This window comes from Haliotis cracherodii, unplaced genomic scaffold (assembly GCF_022045235.1).
Source record: "Haliotis cracherodii isolate W230 unplaced genomic scaffold, xgHalCrac1.p SCAF_8, whole genome shotgun sequence".
NCBI lineage: Eukaryota > Metazoa > Mollusca > Gastropoda > Lepetellida > Haliotidae > Haliotis > Haliotis cracherodii.
The window spans coordinates 15,763,025-15,777,226 of NW_027266341.1; the positions used below are offsets into that span (position 1 = coordinate 15,763,025).

The 14,202-nt window shown below is 41.9% G+C and overlaps 1 protein-coding gene across 1 annotated transcript in view; it reads left to right on the forward strand.

The window, feature by feature from the left end:
- LOC139450151 (NF-X1-type zinc finger protein NFXL1-like) overlaps positions 1 to 12,924 on the forward strand; it is a 32,596-nt gene extending 19,672 nt beyond the window's left edge. Inside the window, exons 13-19 of the mRNA XM_071231819.1 lie at positions 2,125 to 2,245; positions 2,386 to 2,545; positions 3,852 to 3,965; positions 6,187 to 6,318; positions 7,358 to 7,594; positions 8,395 to 8,604; positions 10,063 to 12,924. Coding sequence (XP_071087920.1) covers positions 2,125 to 2,245; positions 2,386 to 2,545; positions 3,852 to 3,965; positions 6,187 to 6,318; positions 7,358 to 7,594; positions 8,395 to 8,604; positions 10,063 to 10,293 — 1,205 coding nt within the window. The 3' untranslated portion in view covers positions 10,294 to 12,924. The remainder of the gene's footprint in view (positions 1 to 2,124; positions 2,246 to 2,385; positions 2,546 to 3,851; positions 3,966 to 6,186; positions 6,319 to 7,357; positions 7,595 to 8,394; positions 8,605 to 10,062) is intronic.
- The last annotated feature ends 1,278 nt before the right edge of the window (positions 12,925 to 14,202 follow it).

The following is a 14,202-nucleotide window of genomic DNA, read 5'->3' on the forward strand; positions in this document are numbered from 1 at the left end:
ATACATGTAACAAAATGTAGAAAATAATTTTCATCATTTACTTTTTCCTTTCTTTTGGATCCAAAAGACTCGTTGCTTAAGAGGACATTGATACAATCTCATTAATATCTTTCACTTTGATGCTTAACCGCTCACATGTGATAGACTTCCTGTGGCTGTATTGTTCTCACCTGTGACACTTCCTGTGATTGTATTGTTTTCACCTGTGACACTTCCTGTGGTTGTCGAAGAGGTAAACGTCTGAGACTGCATCACTTCGGGCTTTCCTCCCACATTTAAGCTGACACGCCGTGATATAACTGGAATACTGTTAAAAGCGGCGTTAAACCCAACTCAATCACTCACTCCTGTGGTTGTCTTGTTCTCACCTGTGACACTTCCTGTGGTTGTCTTGTTCTCACTTGTGACACTTCCTGTGGTTGTATTGTTCTCACCTGTGACAATTCCTGTGATTGTATTGTTGTCACCTGTGACACTTCCTGTGGCTGTATTGTTCTCACCTGTAACACTGCCTGTGGTTGTATTGTTCTCAGCTGTGACACTTCCTGTGATTGTATTGTTCTCAGCTGTGACACTTCCTGTGATTGTATTGTTCTCAGCTGTGACACTTCCTGTGATTGTATTGTTCTCAGCTGTGACACTTCCTGTGGTTGTATTGTTCTCACCTGTGACACTTCATGTGGTTGTCTTGTTCTCACCTGTGACACTTCCTTTGGTTGTATTGTTCTCACCTGTAACACTTCCTGTGGTTGTCTTGTTCTCACCTGTGACACTTCCTGTGGTTGTATTGTTCTCACCTGTAACACTTCTTGTGGCTGTATTGTTCTCACCTGTGACACTTCCTGTGGTTGTCTTGTTCTCAGCTGTGACACTTCCTGTGGTTGTATTGTTCTCACCTGTGACACTTCCTGTGGCTGTATTGTTTTCACCTGTAACACTTCCTGTGGCTGTATTGTTCTCACCTGTGACACTTCCTGTGATTGTATTGTTCTCACCTGTGACACTTCCTTTGGTTGTCTTGTTCTCAGCTGTGACACTTTTGTGGTTGTATTGTTCTCAGCTGTGACACTTCCTGTGGTTGTCTTGTTCTCACCTGTGACACTTCCTGTGGTTGTATTTTTCTCACCTGTAACACTTCCTGTGGCTGTATTGTTCTCACTGTGACACTTCCTGTGGTTGTCTTGTTCTCACCTGTGACACTTCATGTGGTTGTATTGTTCTCACCTGTGACACTTCCTGTGGCTGTATTGTTCTCACCTGTGACACTTCCTGTGGCTGTATTGTTCTCACCTGTGACACTTCCTGTGATTGTATTGTTCTCACCTGTGACACTTCCTTTGGTTGTATTGTTCTCACCTGTGACACTTTTGTGGCTGTATTGTTCTCACCTGTAACACTTCCTGTGGTTGTATTGTTCTCAGCTGTGACACTTCCTGTGGCTCTATTGTTCTCACCTGTGACACTTCCTTTGGTTGTCTTGTTCTCACCTGTGACACTTCCTGTGGTTGTATTGTTCTCAGCTGTGACACTTCCTGTGGCTGTATTGTTCTCACCTGTGACACTTCCTGTGATTGTATTGTACTCACCTGTGACACTTCCTGTGATTGTATTGTTCTCACCTGTGACACTTCCTGTGGCTCTATTGTTCTCACCTGTGACACTTCCTGTGGTTCTAATGTTATCACCTGTGAAACTACCTGTGGCTGTATTGTTCTCAGTTGTGACACTTCCTGTGGTTGTATTGTTGTCAGCTGTGACACTTCCTGTGGTTGTATTGTTCTCACCTGTGACACTTTTGTGGCTGTATTGTTCTCACCTGTAACACTTCCTGTGGTTGTATTGTTCTCAGCTGTGACACTTCCTGTGGCTCTATTGTTCTCACCTGTGACACTTCCTTTGGTTGTCTTGTTCTCACCTGTGACACTTCCTGTGATTGTATAGTTCTCACTCGTGTTTGTATTGTTTCCATCTGGGACATTTTTGTGGTTGTGTTGGTATTGTTCTCACCTGTGACACTTCCTGTGATTGTATAGTTCTCACTTGTGATTGTATTGATTCTATCTGGGACACTTTTGTGGTTGTGTTGGTATTGTTCTCACATTTGCTACTTTCTGTATTATTCAGGTCCGTGCTACCCATGCCCTCTGACGGTGAGCCTGTCGTGTTTCTGCAAGTCCACCTCCATCACCGTGCCGTGTGGGCGGGAGAAGGACATGAAACCTCCCAAGTGCAACAGGAAATGCCAGTAAGTCCACCAGTAACAGTGCCTCCTTTTACCATGTCCAGATAAAAACGTTTGTAAATACTAGAATAAATCATTGGAAGTATTTTGATACTCTTTGCTTTGTTCATTCATTCTGACGTGAGATTGTTGTGTACTTCTAGGATTCCCCCGAACTGCCACCACCCACGACGGGACAAACATCGATGTCACTTTAACGAGTGTCCGCCATGTCAGCAGAAGTGTCTGCTCCCTCTACACCAGTGTGACCACACGTGTCCGGTCAAATGTCACGATGCTGTCAAGGTCAAAGTTGAAGACCAGGTGGGGAAATCATTTGTTCTTTGTAGAAATATGTTTATCAACTACACTTATTTAGTGGGGTGTAATATAGTGGTGTTTTAGTCATGATTGTTGCCCTTTTTGTGTTATGAATCTCATATATGTTTATTATCCCCCATCTCGAAGTGGGAAGGGGATATAGGAACAGTGTGCATCCATCCCTCCGTCCGCCCAAAATTTTTCAAAAACTATTTATGTCAGAGAAATGAAATTTTACACACAGATGTTATTGGTCATGATAACAAATGAGTTCAAAAATTGGTCCCATTAGTTATTGCCCTTGCTCCGTGCTTTTCAAGATAGTGCATACTACGTGAAGTGGGGCTATGTCTTCTCAGAAACTACTGAATAAAACTTTGCATGCTTATCTAAGAGATACCGTATTTGAAGCCCAGCACGCCCTCAAAATTAGAAATAGGTGCTCTTATTAGAATATTATTTTGGTGACAAAAAACAGAGTTGAAAGATAAATTTTGTGGTTTATGCTGATAGCCTGAAGTGTTTATGTACGACAGATATATTTTTACAGAATTACATACTTAAGGGTGCATATAACACACGAGAGTCTATTATACGCAAATAAATAAGTCTTGTGTACATTGATCAATCGGAAGGGGTGTTTTTTTTTATTGTTCAATATACTAGCAAATGTCGCTGTGGGCGCTTATTACGTCGATACAGTACTTATCAAGACTGAGTTCGAAAATTGGTCCTGTCAATATTTCTTTTACAGAGTTATGGCCCCTGATCAATGTGATTTTTACTTATTGCATAGTGTGTGAAATGGGGCTACGTCTTCTCAGAAACTACTGAAGTTAGCAAATCACAGATTTGTATCAAGACTGAGTTATTTGTCCAGAGAATTGGCCTTTTGTGTGTATTAATTTCACATTTAATAATCTTTTCTGATGACATAACAGCCTTTCTCTTCTCAGGGATTTATATGACTCTTTTTTATAGTTTGCATTCACTACTATATGAAGAAACAGAATTCCATAGGGGGGATAGGGGGGATAGTGATAATACTGTTTTCATGTTTATATCTGTGTGCGTTCTATACAATCCACGTTTGTGTTTCTGTATTCTCTTTGGAAGAGCTTTGGTAGTGACTTTGAAGATACAGGTATTTACCTGCAGCGAAGATGTCATATTCTAGTTAGCCTACTAAGACTTTGGATAAATAACAATGTCATTAAGGCATCAGATAAAGTGTAGTATTTTGTTATGTATTTATTGGTCTGATTCTTTGGGGTTTCCTGGTGTGTAAGCTCTATCCTTCCCCCGACAGCGACCCCGAGCCGGCCCCTGGGACGCCAGGCCTGCCTTGGTGATACAGACAGTGAAGAAGCCCTGTCCCCCCTGCCAGGTACCCATACCAACAGAGTGCATGGGCAAACACGAGGTAAGGGAGGCAACTCTAGTTCTTCCTCATGTGTCAAAGATGTCTCATCATACCTCCATGTCAGAATGATGAGATCTGATTGGTCCACATGATCTTGATAAAATACTGTGTATCCCACCTTGAAGGCAAATAAATTTCTCAGGGGGAGAATAAATCCCTTATACCCCGCCACAAAGAAAACAGGCTGCACATGGATTTCTGAGAGGGAGAATAAATCCCTTATACCCCGCCACAAAGAAAACAGGCTGCACATGGATTTCTGAGAGGGAGAATAAATCCCTTATACCCCACCTCGAAAGAAAAACTTGCAAACTTATACCCGAGTCATGTGACATAGCACAAGTTAACCTCAGCTCAAGATTTGGAAGAATTTGTTTTAGTGCTTTTACAATGTCATATTAAAAGATGTCCGTAAGATAAAGTTATTGTAGCAGGATCACGAAGGGTTTTATGAGTTCCACGTTAGGATTTATACCACTCACCTCTGGCTTGTGGGTGGATGATTTAACTGTACAGCCCAGACTTAGGCCCCAGTGACTATTTCCTGTTCCGGCAAATGAAATCTGCCCTACGTGGAAGACGCTTCCAGGATGACGAGGACATAAAGGCTAACACAAAGGCGTGGTTAGAGGGTCAATCTGTGGATTTCTATAAAAGTGGTATTAAAAGCTTGAAGGACAAATGGAATAAGTGTATTGAGGTGAATGAAGATTATATTGAAAAACTAAAAGTGCAAAAGATATTCTGCGACTTGGTCTTATATTGAAGTTGCAAAACTTATTGAAAGCCGCTCATATAGAACCTAACGCAAGACACATAAAACCCCATGTACCCCTAGTGATCCTGCTACAATCTGTCATATAATGAGCAGTAAGTGGTTGTTACTGTGAAAGTGAAAGTTACTTACTGCAGACCCTGACTCCTTCTTTTTGAGGGTCACGGGTGGCCCAGTCGTCTAAGGCGCCGCGATTCGCTGTGCAGAGTTGCGTCCCTTGGGTAAGCCAGAAACCTATGATTGTGGGTTCGAATCCCAGTTCGCCCCGATTATGTTTCTAGGTGTGTCAGCACCATGCCCGTGCTCGTGGATTTCACCGAAGTGGTAAACGTCTGAGACCTGCATCACTTCAGGCTTTCCTCCCACATTAAGCTGACACGCCGTGATATAACTGGGATACCGTTAAAAGCGGCGTTAAACCAAACTCACTCCCTTTCTTTTTGATTAATAACAAAAACAATAATTTTACCTGCTAATTATCTGCATTAGCCTGTATAAAGCAGGCTCCAGGGTATTTTCTAAGCCATGAGTGTTTACCCCGTTATAGGTATTTAATATATTTCACCAGTCTTTTGGTATTATAAATGAATGAGTAGATTATGAGATTTTAAACATAATTCTGTGAAAATTCTGATTCAGTCAACTTTTAAGTTTCTTCTGTTCATATGGTGCTGCAAGTGTGTCTAATGACGTATCATTCACTGCAGTAGAGTTTATACATATGTGATGCCTGCATTTCATCTGTAACTAAAGATGTTTATAGATATTCTAGTACGCAAGCTGAAAAGACAACATTGGGTAATATGAAAATTATATCACCATAAACCATTTAATATGGAGAAGCATGTGTAAAAAATAATAAAACAAACCCAATAGTATAATAATACTGTGAGTATATACTAACAGTAAAACAGTATTATTATACTATTGGGTTTTTACTATTGGATTTGTATATACTCACAGTATTATTTTACTATTGGGTTTGTATATACTCACAGTATTATTATACTATTGGGTTTGTATATACTCACAGTATTATTTTACTATTGGGTTTGTATATAATCAGAGTATTATTTTACTATTGGGTTTTTATATACTCACAGTATTATTTTACTATTGGGTTTGTATATACTCACAGTATTATTATACTATTGGGTTTGTATATACTCACAGTATTATTTTACTATTGGGTTTGTATATACTCACAGTGTTATTATACTATTGGGTTTGTTTTATTATTTTCTACACATGCTTCTCCAAATTCAATGGTTTATGGTGATATAGTTTTCATATTTTATGCAAATAGGTAGCTTATCTGGAGCTCTGATAATGTACTTAGTGTATTGGAATACTTAGTGGTACATGTATTCTAGGCTAGTGCTGTCACAAGACACTTTGCCACTGCAGAACATGTCTCAATACTACATGCATGTGTTATTTTCACAGGTGTCCAACATTCCATGTGCTGAAGTAGCTCCGTATTCCTGTGCGCGACCGTGTGACCGACAACTGGGGTGTGGCAATCACACATGTTCCATCCTGTGTCACATCGTCACTGGATCCGTGGACCAGCACACGGTAGGTCTTACAACGTCTGTGTGTCACATCGTCACTGGATCCATGGATCAGCACATGGTAGGTCTTACAACATCTGTGTGTCACATCGTCACTGGATCCGTGGACAGCACACGGTAGGTCGTACAACATCTGTGTGTCACATCGTCACTGGATCCATGGATCAGCACACAGTAGGTCGTACAACGTCTGTGTGTCACATCGTTACTGGATCCGTGGACCAGCACACGGTAGATCGTACAACGTCTGTGTGTCACATCGTCACTGGATCCGTGGACCAGCACACGGTAGGTTTTACAATGTCAAATACACACAAAAAAGCCTAAAATGAGAGAAAGGGTTGACTTTTCTTCAAGAGAAAATCTAACTAGAATTATTACTATGACACATGGTGATGTTTTTACCATATGTTTGTACTTTCTTTGTCTACATCTCCTTAGAAAATCAACTTTGGTCAAAGACTTGCTCAGGTTCAAATATTTAAAAAATGCTTCCTGAAAACCTCTTTTTGACACGTTTTAGCCTTGCCTATACATTTACTGTTGCAATATTTGACTCATAAAAACACTAGGGGGTCTTTAAATGAGTAAGTAAATTCTTTTAGCATATGCGTTCACTCATCACGCCGAAGACCCGGGTTCGAGTCCCGACATGAGTACAACGTGTGAAGCCTATTTCTGGTGTCCCACGCCGTGATAGTGCTGGAATATTGCTGAAAGCAGCGTAAACCCATACTCACTCACTCAATCTTTTAGCAAGTGTATTGTCTTGCATCAATACAGAAAAAAACTATCATGTATTGTATCATCGCATGAAATCTCAGAATGCACCTATGTATCGTTTCACCCCTAATTCATATGAACATATCTCATAACACTCATCACAATTTCTGAAAGTTCTGCCAATTTCTTACTTTAAGCAGATCATGTGGGCCAAAAAGGGCTTTTTTCCTACCTTTTCATTTGTTAACAGACTGAGCAGGGTACAAAAACAGAAGCTTTAATGTCAGAAAAAAATTGACTTATTTTTTCTACTGTTCCAGTCAGGAAAGAACTGTGAGACATGCGAGAGCCCCTGTGAGAAGGGCCGCCCCCGGGGTTGTAAGCACCCCTGCCGCCTCCCGTGTCACCCCCAGGACTGCCCCCCCTGCACCAGCATGGTGCGGATGAGGTGCCACTGTAACGCTGTGGTCAAACACATCCCCTGTCATGACTGGACTGTCACCATGAAGGACAAGCAGGACCAGCTCCAGTCCTGCCAGGGACAATGCACCAAATCAGTGAGTAGCATATCCTCTTCACTGTATCTAAGACAGCCTCTGTGGTTGAGCGTCTGCCTGGAGAGCGGAAGGTTCGGCACTGTCATACCAAAAGACGTTAAAAGATGGTACTTGTTGTTACCCTGTCTGGTGCTTGGCATTAAGGGGCTTAAACAAGGACTGGTCAGCTCTGAGTCAGAAAACTGTGTCTGAGGGGGATATTTATGTTAAACTGCAGCATGGTATCTCAATGGGCTAGCTCTATAAATCGGCATCAGTCCGCACTAGTACAAGCTGACAGAATTAGATACACACACATACGTGCATGCGTGCTATATAAATGCAATAATCTTGGACGCGACGTTATACCCTATTTCACCTCACCTCACCTCACCTCACCTCACCTCACCTCACCTCACCTCACCTCACCTCACTGTATCTAGTTGTCTAAGATGAAATTCACAGTGAGAGAAACAAACAGTTTTAGTCCACTCGACCTTGTAATGATAAGATATAGTAAAACGCTTAAAAAATGGCAAATTTCTGCTAGTCCCTAGGATACTTTAACTATTGGGCAGTTTGGCAAGGACTATAGGACTGGTACCAATTTCTTACATTGATTCATTATCAGCGTTGCATCCCTTGGGCATGCCCGAAACCTATGTTTATGGGTTCAAAACCCAGTTTGCCCCAATTGTTTCTTGGTTTGTTAGCACCATACCCATGCTCTTGGGTTTCATCAAGGAAACTCAAGTCACTAACTCACTCTAATATGTCTAGTTCCCTGTCATTTACCCAACTCACTGACCGTCTGTCTGCAGCTCCCATGCGGCCACCAGTGTGCATCCACGTGTCACAACGGCGCCTGCCCCAATGCGGACCAGTGTAAGAAGAAGGTGACGCTGCGCTGTTCATGCCGCCGCAAGAAGAAGGAGGTGATCTGTCACACCGTGCAGCGCCCGGATGGAGGGGAGAAGGCCGTGCTGGACTGTGATGATGTGTGTGAGAAGACAAAGGAGGAGAAGAAAAAGGTGAGACAGGACGGGGGTAGGGGGAGTGAGATACACAGACAGATGTGCAAGGGAGGGTGGGGTGGGGGAAGTGTTTGTGTCTTGTTCTGGATTGTGAAATGGAGGACAAGAAGTTGAGAGGCAGGCAGACAGGATGTGAGGGGCTTGAGGGGTGGTGGATTGTGAGATGGAGGACAAGAAGTTGAGATACAGGCAGACAGGACGTGAGGTTCTTGAGGGGTGCTGGATTGTGACAAGAAGTTGAGATACAGGCAAACAGGATGGAAGGGCTTGAGGGGTGCTGGATTGTGAAATAGAGAACAAGAAGTTGAGATACAGGCAGACAGGACGTGAGGGGCTTGAGTGGTGCTGGATTGTGAAATGGAGGACAAGAAGTTGAGATACAGGCAGACAGGACGTGAGGGGCTTGAGGGGTGCTGGATTGTGACATGGAGGACAAGAAGTTAAGATACAGGCAGACAGGACGTGAGGGGCTTCAGGGGTGCTGGATTGTGACATGGAGGACAAGAAGTTGAGATACAGGCAGACAGGACGTGAGGGGCTTGAGGGGTGCTGGATTGTGACATGGAGGACAAGAAGTTAAGATACAGGCAGACAGGACGTGAGGGGCTTCAGGGGTGCTAGATTGTGACATGGAGGACAAGAAGTTGAGATACAGGCAGACAGGACGTGAGGGGCTTGAGGGGTGCTGGATTGTGACATGGAGGACAAGAAGTTGAGAGGCAGGCAGACAGGACGTGAGGGGCTTCAGGGGTGCTGGATTGTGACATGGAGGACAAGAAGTTGAGAGGCAGGCAGACAGGACGTGAGGTTCTTGAGGGGTGCTAGATTGTGACATGGGGGACAAGAAGTTGAGATACAGGCAGACAGGACGTGAGGGGTGCTGGATTGTGACATGGAGGACAAGAAGTTGAGATACAGACAGACAGGACATGAGGGGCTTGAGGGGTGCTGGATTGTGACATGGAGGACAAGAAGTTGAGATACAGGCAGACAGGACGTGAGGGGCTTGAGGGGTGCTGGATTGTGACATGGAGGACAAAAAGTTGAGATACAGACAGACAGGACGTGAGGGGCTTCAGGGGTGCTGGATTGTGACATGGAGGACAAGAAGTTCAGATACAGACAGACAGGACGTGAGGGGCTTAAGTGGTGCTGGATTGTGACATGGAGGACAAGAAGTTGAGATACAGGCAGACAGGACATGAGGGGCTTGAGGGGTGCTGGATTGTGACGTGTCTAAGAAAGCTAACCTCAGACAGGACTCACGTTGTTCAGGGTTCACAAACAGAACTGAGTGAAGTAGATACCAGTGCGACAGTAAAATCACTGGTCAAAGGCATTTCAAGTTGTCACAAGCCAACAGTACTACCTTGAAGTTAGAATTACTTTTGATGTTATCTTGTTAACTCCAACTTCATTACTTTGATTGCTTATAGATATATGTTTTCTCTGTAGATGAAAGATTCTGCTGAGAGGGAGAAGAAGGAGGAGGAAGAGAAAAAACAAAAGTTGGAGCTGGAAGAATATGAGAGGAAGCTGAAGGGCAGGAGGAAGAAACGCAAACATCTCGAGGAAGTTGTAGAGTTGACATTTTGGGAGAAAAACAAAACAGTCATGATCATCGTCTCCTCGCTTGTCACCGTCTTTGTTGCAATATTCCTGTTCTACTGGCTGTCAGCCTCTTGATGTATGCTGAACGGCAAAATGAATTTTAAATCTTTATTCTTAATATATTGTTGATAATGTCTCTGTTGTATCACAGACAACTTTGTTATTCAGAATTGATAAGAGTGTCTCATTGTTTCTCATGGCTGTAGTTTGTGTCGTCAACATTTATATTGATGGAAGATCGTATCTATGCATTCAGTCTTGCACCGGATAAGCTTATGTAAATTAAAATGTTGTGTTTCAGGGGAAGGTGATATCGACATTTAGATTCCCTGAGGATATATACTACTAAAACAAAGTTACAGATCACCGATTCTTTCACGTCACTATACCTAATCTGTCATGGCATGACATATTTACTATCGTATTATGAAAGAATCGTGTGACCCTTAACTTCTTTTAGTAGTTTATGATGGTTAGTTCTTGCCCAGAAATGGGAAGGATTAAGATAAATGATATTGATATTTGTTTGTTTATTTTTTGTAAACACCACACTTAGCAGTATTCCAGCGACATGAAAGCGCCCTGTATGTAAATAGTTTGGACCAGACAATCCAGTGATTGATATTGAGAGCAGTGATCAATGCCATCAAGGTGTGATCTGTATGAACTTGACCTTACAACAACTTCTTCAAATATACTATGGGCATATGACATTGTTTTGATCAGCACTTCAGATTTTCATGGTTCTTGCTAGGGATGTAACATTGCTTTGCTGTGTGAGGTACATGTTCCAGTATATTAAAGGTGGCACTTGTCATGTTAGGGTTTCCCTCATCAAGACAAGGAAATATAGGACACCAATCAGGCAAGAGCTCCTAGCTTCCACCAACTGCCTCCGTGGTCCAGTGGTAGAGGCGGAAGGTCCGGGGATTGATCCCCGGCCGTGTCATACCAAAAGACATTTAAAGATGGTACTTGGTGTACCCGTCTGGCGCTCGGCTTTAAAGGACTGGTCGGCTCGGAGTCAGTACACTGTCTGAGTGGGGTATTGATGTTAAACTGCGGCATGGTATGTCAGTGAGTAGTTTACATGTCCCTGTTGGGATTTTCAGGTAAATAACATCGCCAGTACCTCATATTTATCATGGTTTAAGTTGGAGAAATCAATCAATCTGTTAATTCTACTTCCATAATCAACAGATTCTCATAATTTATCCATTATATAATTTGCAAAAAAATTTAAGTTAACCTTTCATTCTGATTTAGTAAATAACAAGACTGACATTTCATATTTACCACTACTTAATGATTCTCTTGTGGAACCCTAATCAATATTAATTATTGATGCTGTAAATTAATTGTTGGCCCAGTCGTCCAAGGCACCGCAATTCTGTATGCAGAAATCTATGATCCCCTCAATTATGTGTCTAAGTTGTCTGCACATTAACTGTGCTTGTGGGTTTCACTGAAGTTGTAAATGTCTTAAGACCTTCTGGCTTTTCTCCCACATAAGCTGACACACTCTGATATAATTATGATACTGTTGAAAGCAGTGTAAAACCAAACTCACTCACTCACTCCGTCACTCAGGCAATGAAATTTGAAGTTCTGATTGAAACAATAATACTACAAGGCTTCAGCTTCTGGTGGTTCAAGTGAATGCTATTGACTTGTGTATCATGTGATGAGTTTCAGCATTTGATTTTATTTGGAACAATATGGGTATACAAAAAAACATTTTAATATTGAAAGTATTTCAGTTGCTGTTGTTTGACTGTATCAGTCTGCCATTTGTTATGTTTGATGATGTCATCTGATCGAGTGTTATGTGTTTATCAAATTGGTTTGATCTAAAAAAAAAATATAAAAATCCTAATACATGAACTTTAACACAATTCACAAAAAAATTGAAAATGGAAACAAAGGCAAATATGCAAAGCACTTTATGATGTGGGCAGTGCCTGAGAACCAAGACTATTATTTATTTTAGCCAAATCACCCATTTTGATTTGAGGTGTTTATTTTCAAGAGGCCTTTCTCAGAAATATGTATCCATGTTTATGATGTTTCGACTGTTGAGTTGCCTGGATGGCCCAGTGGGGTATGCAGAGTTGTCTCCCCCAGTGGTGCCAGGATTAGGTGATCATGGGTTTAAATACCATATTCGCCTCGAGTATTTTCTTTGATTGATCTGGATAAATATAACTGTTTTCACTGGTATGATAAATGTAGTCTAATTTCAGTACTTATCAAAGCAGGATTAATCAAAACTTCTACTCTTTTCAACTGTTTTAAACAGTAAAACAGTAATCGGCAAACTTTGATAAAAACTGCAATCAAACAAATTATTCATTAAAATATGTTTCAAATTTTGTTTTTTTGACAGCCATTATATGTGTGTAGTTGTTAGATGCTGAAATAGCAGACAGATGCTTTGTTCTTTGTTAGTTGTATTAAGTTTATATGGTAACAGTGTATTTATGGAATTATTTGCTGTTTACTATTATTATGAATCAACTTTTAGCATATGCATTTGTCCTTGTTGTTGAACACAGTGAGACCATGTTTCCTACACACGATGTCCTCATGGGTAGCGTGTCTCCTTGCTGTTGAACACAGTGAGACCATGTTTCCTATATATCTGTATGTACAAGACAAGTACACACGGTGTCCTCATGGGTAGCGTGTCTCCTTGCTGTTGAACACAGTGAGACCATGTTTCCTATATATCTGTATGTACAAGACAAGTACACACGGTGTCCTCATGGGTAGCATGTCTCCTTGCTGTTGAACACAGTGAGACCATGTTTCCTATATATCTGTATGTACAAGACAAGTACACAGTGTCCTCATGGGTAGCGTCTCTCCTTGCTGTTGAACACAGTGAGACCATGTTTCCTATATATCTGTATGTACAAGACAAGTACACACGGTGTCCTCATGGGTAGCATGTCTCCTTGCTGTTGAACACAGTGAGACCATGTTTCCTATATATCTGTATGTACAAGACAAGTACACAGTGTCCTCATGGGTAGCATGTCTCCTTGCTGTTGAACACAGTGAGACCATGTTTCCTATATATCTGTATGTACAAGACAGGTACACGATGTCCTCATGGGTAGCGTGTCCCCTTGCTGTTGAACACAGTGAGACCATGTTTCCTATATATCTGTATGTACAAGACAGGTACACGATGTCCTCATGGGTAGCGTGTCTCCTTGCTGTTGAACACAGTGAGACCATGTTTCCTATATATCTGTATGTACAAGACAAGTACACAGTGTCCTCATGGGTAGCATGTCTCCTTTCTGTTGAACACAGTGAGACCATGTTTCCTATATATCTGTATGTACAAGACAAGTACACACGGTGTCCTCATGGGTAGTGTGTCTCCTTGCTGTTGAACACAGTGAGACCATGTTTCCTATATATCTGTATGTACAAGACAAGTACACGGTGTCCTCATGGGTAGTGTGTCTCCTTGCTGTTGAACACAGTGAGACCATGTTTCCTATATATCTGTATGTACAAGACAAGTACACGATGTCCTCATGGGTAGCATGTCTCCTTGCTGTTGAACACAGTGAGACCATGTTTCCTATATATCTGTATGTACAAGACAAGTACACGATGTCCTCATGGGTAGCGTGTCCCCTTGCTGTTGAACACAGTGAGACCATGTTTCCTATATATCTGTATGTACAAGACAAGTACACACGGTGTCCTCATGGGTGGTGTGTCTCCTTGCTGTTGAACATAGTGAGACCATGTTTCCTATATATCTGTATGTACAAGACAAGTACACGATGTCCTCATGGGTAGCGTGTCCCCTTGCTGTTGAACACAGTGAGACCATGTTTCCTATATATCTGTATGTACAAGACAAGTACACGATGTCCTCATGGGTAGCGTGTCCCCTTGCTGTTGAACACAGTGAGACCATGTTTCCTATATATCTGTATGTACAAGACAAGTACACGGTGT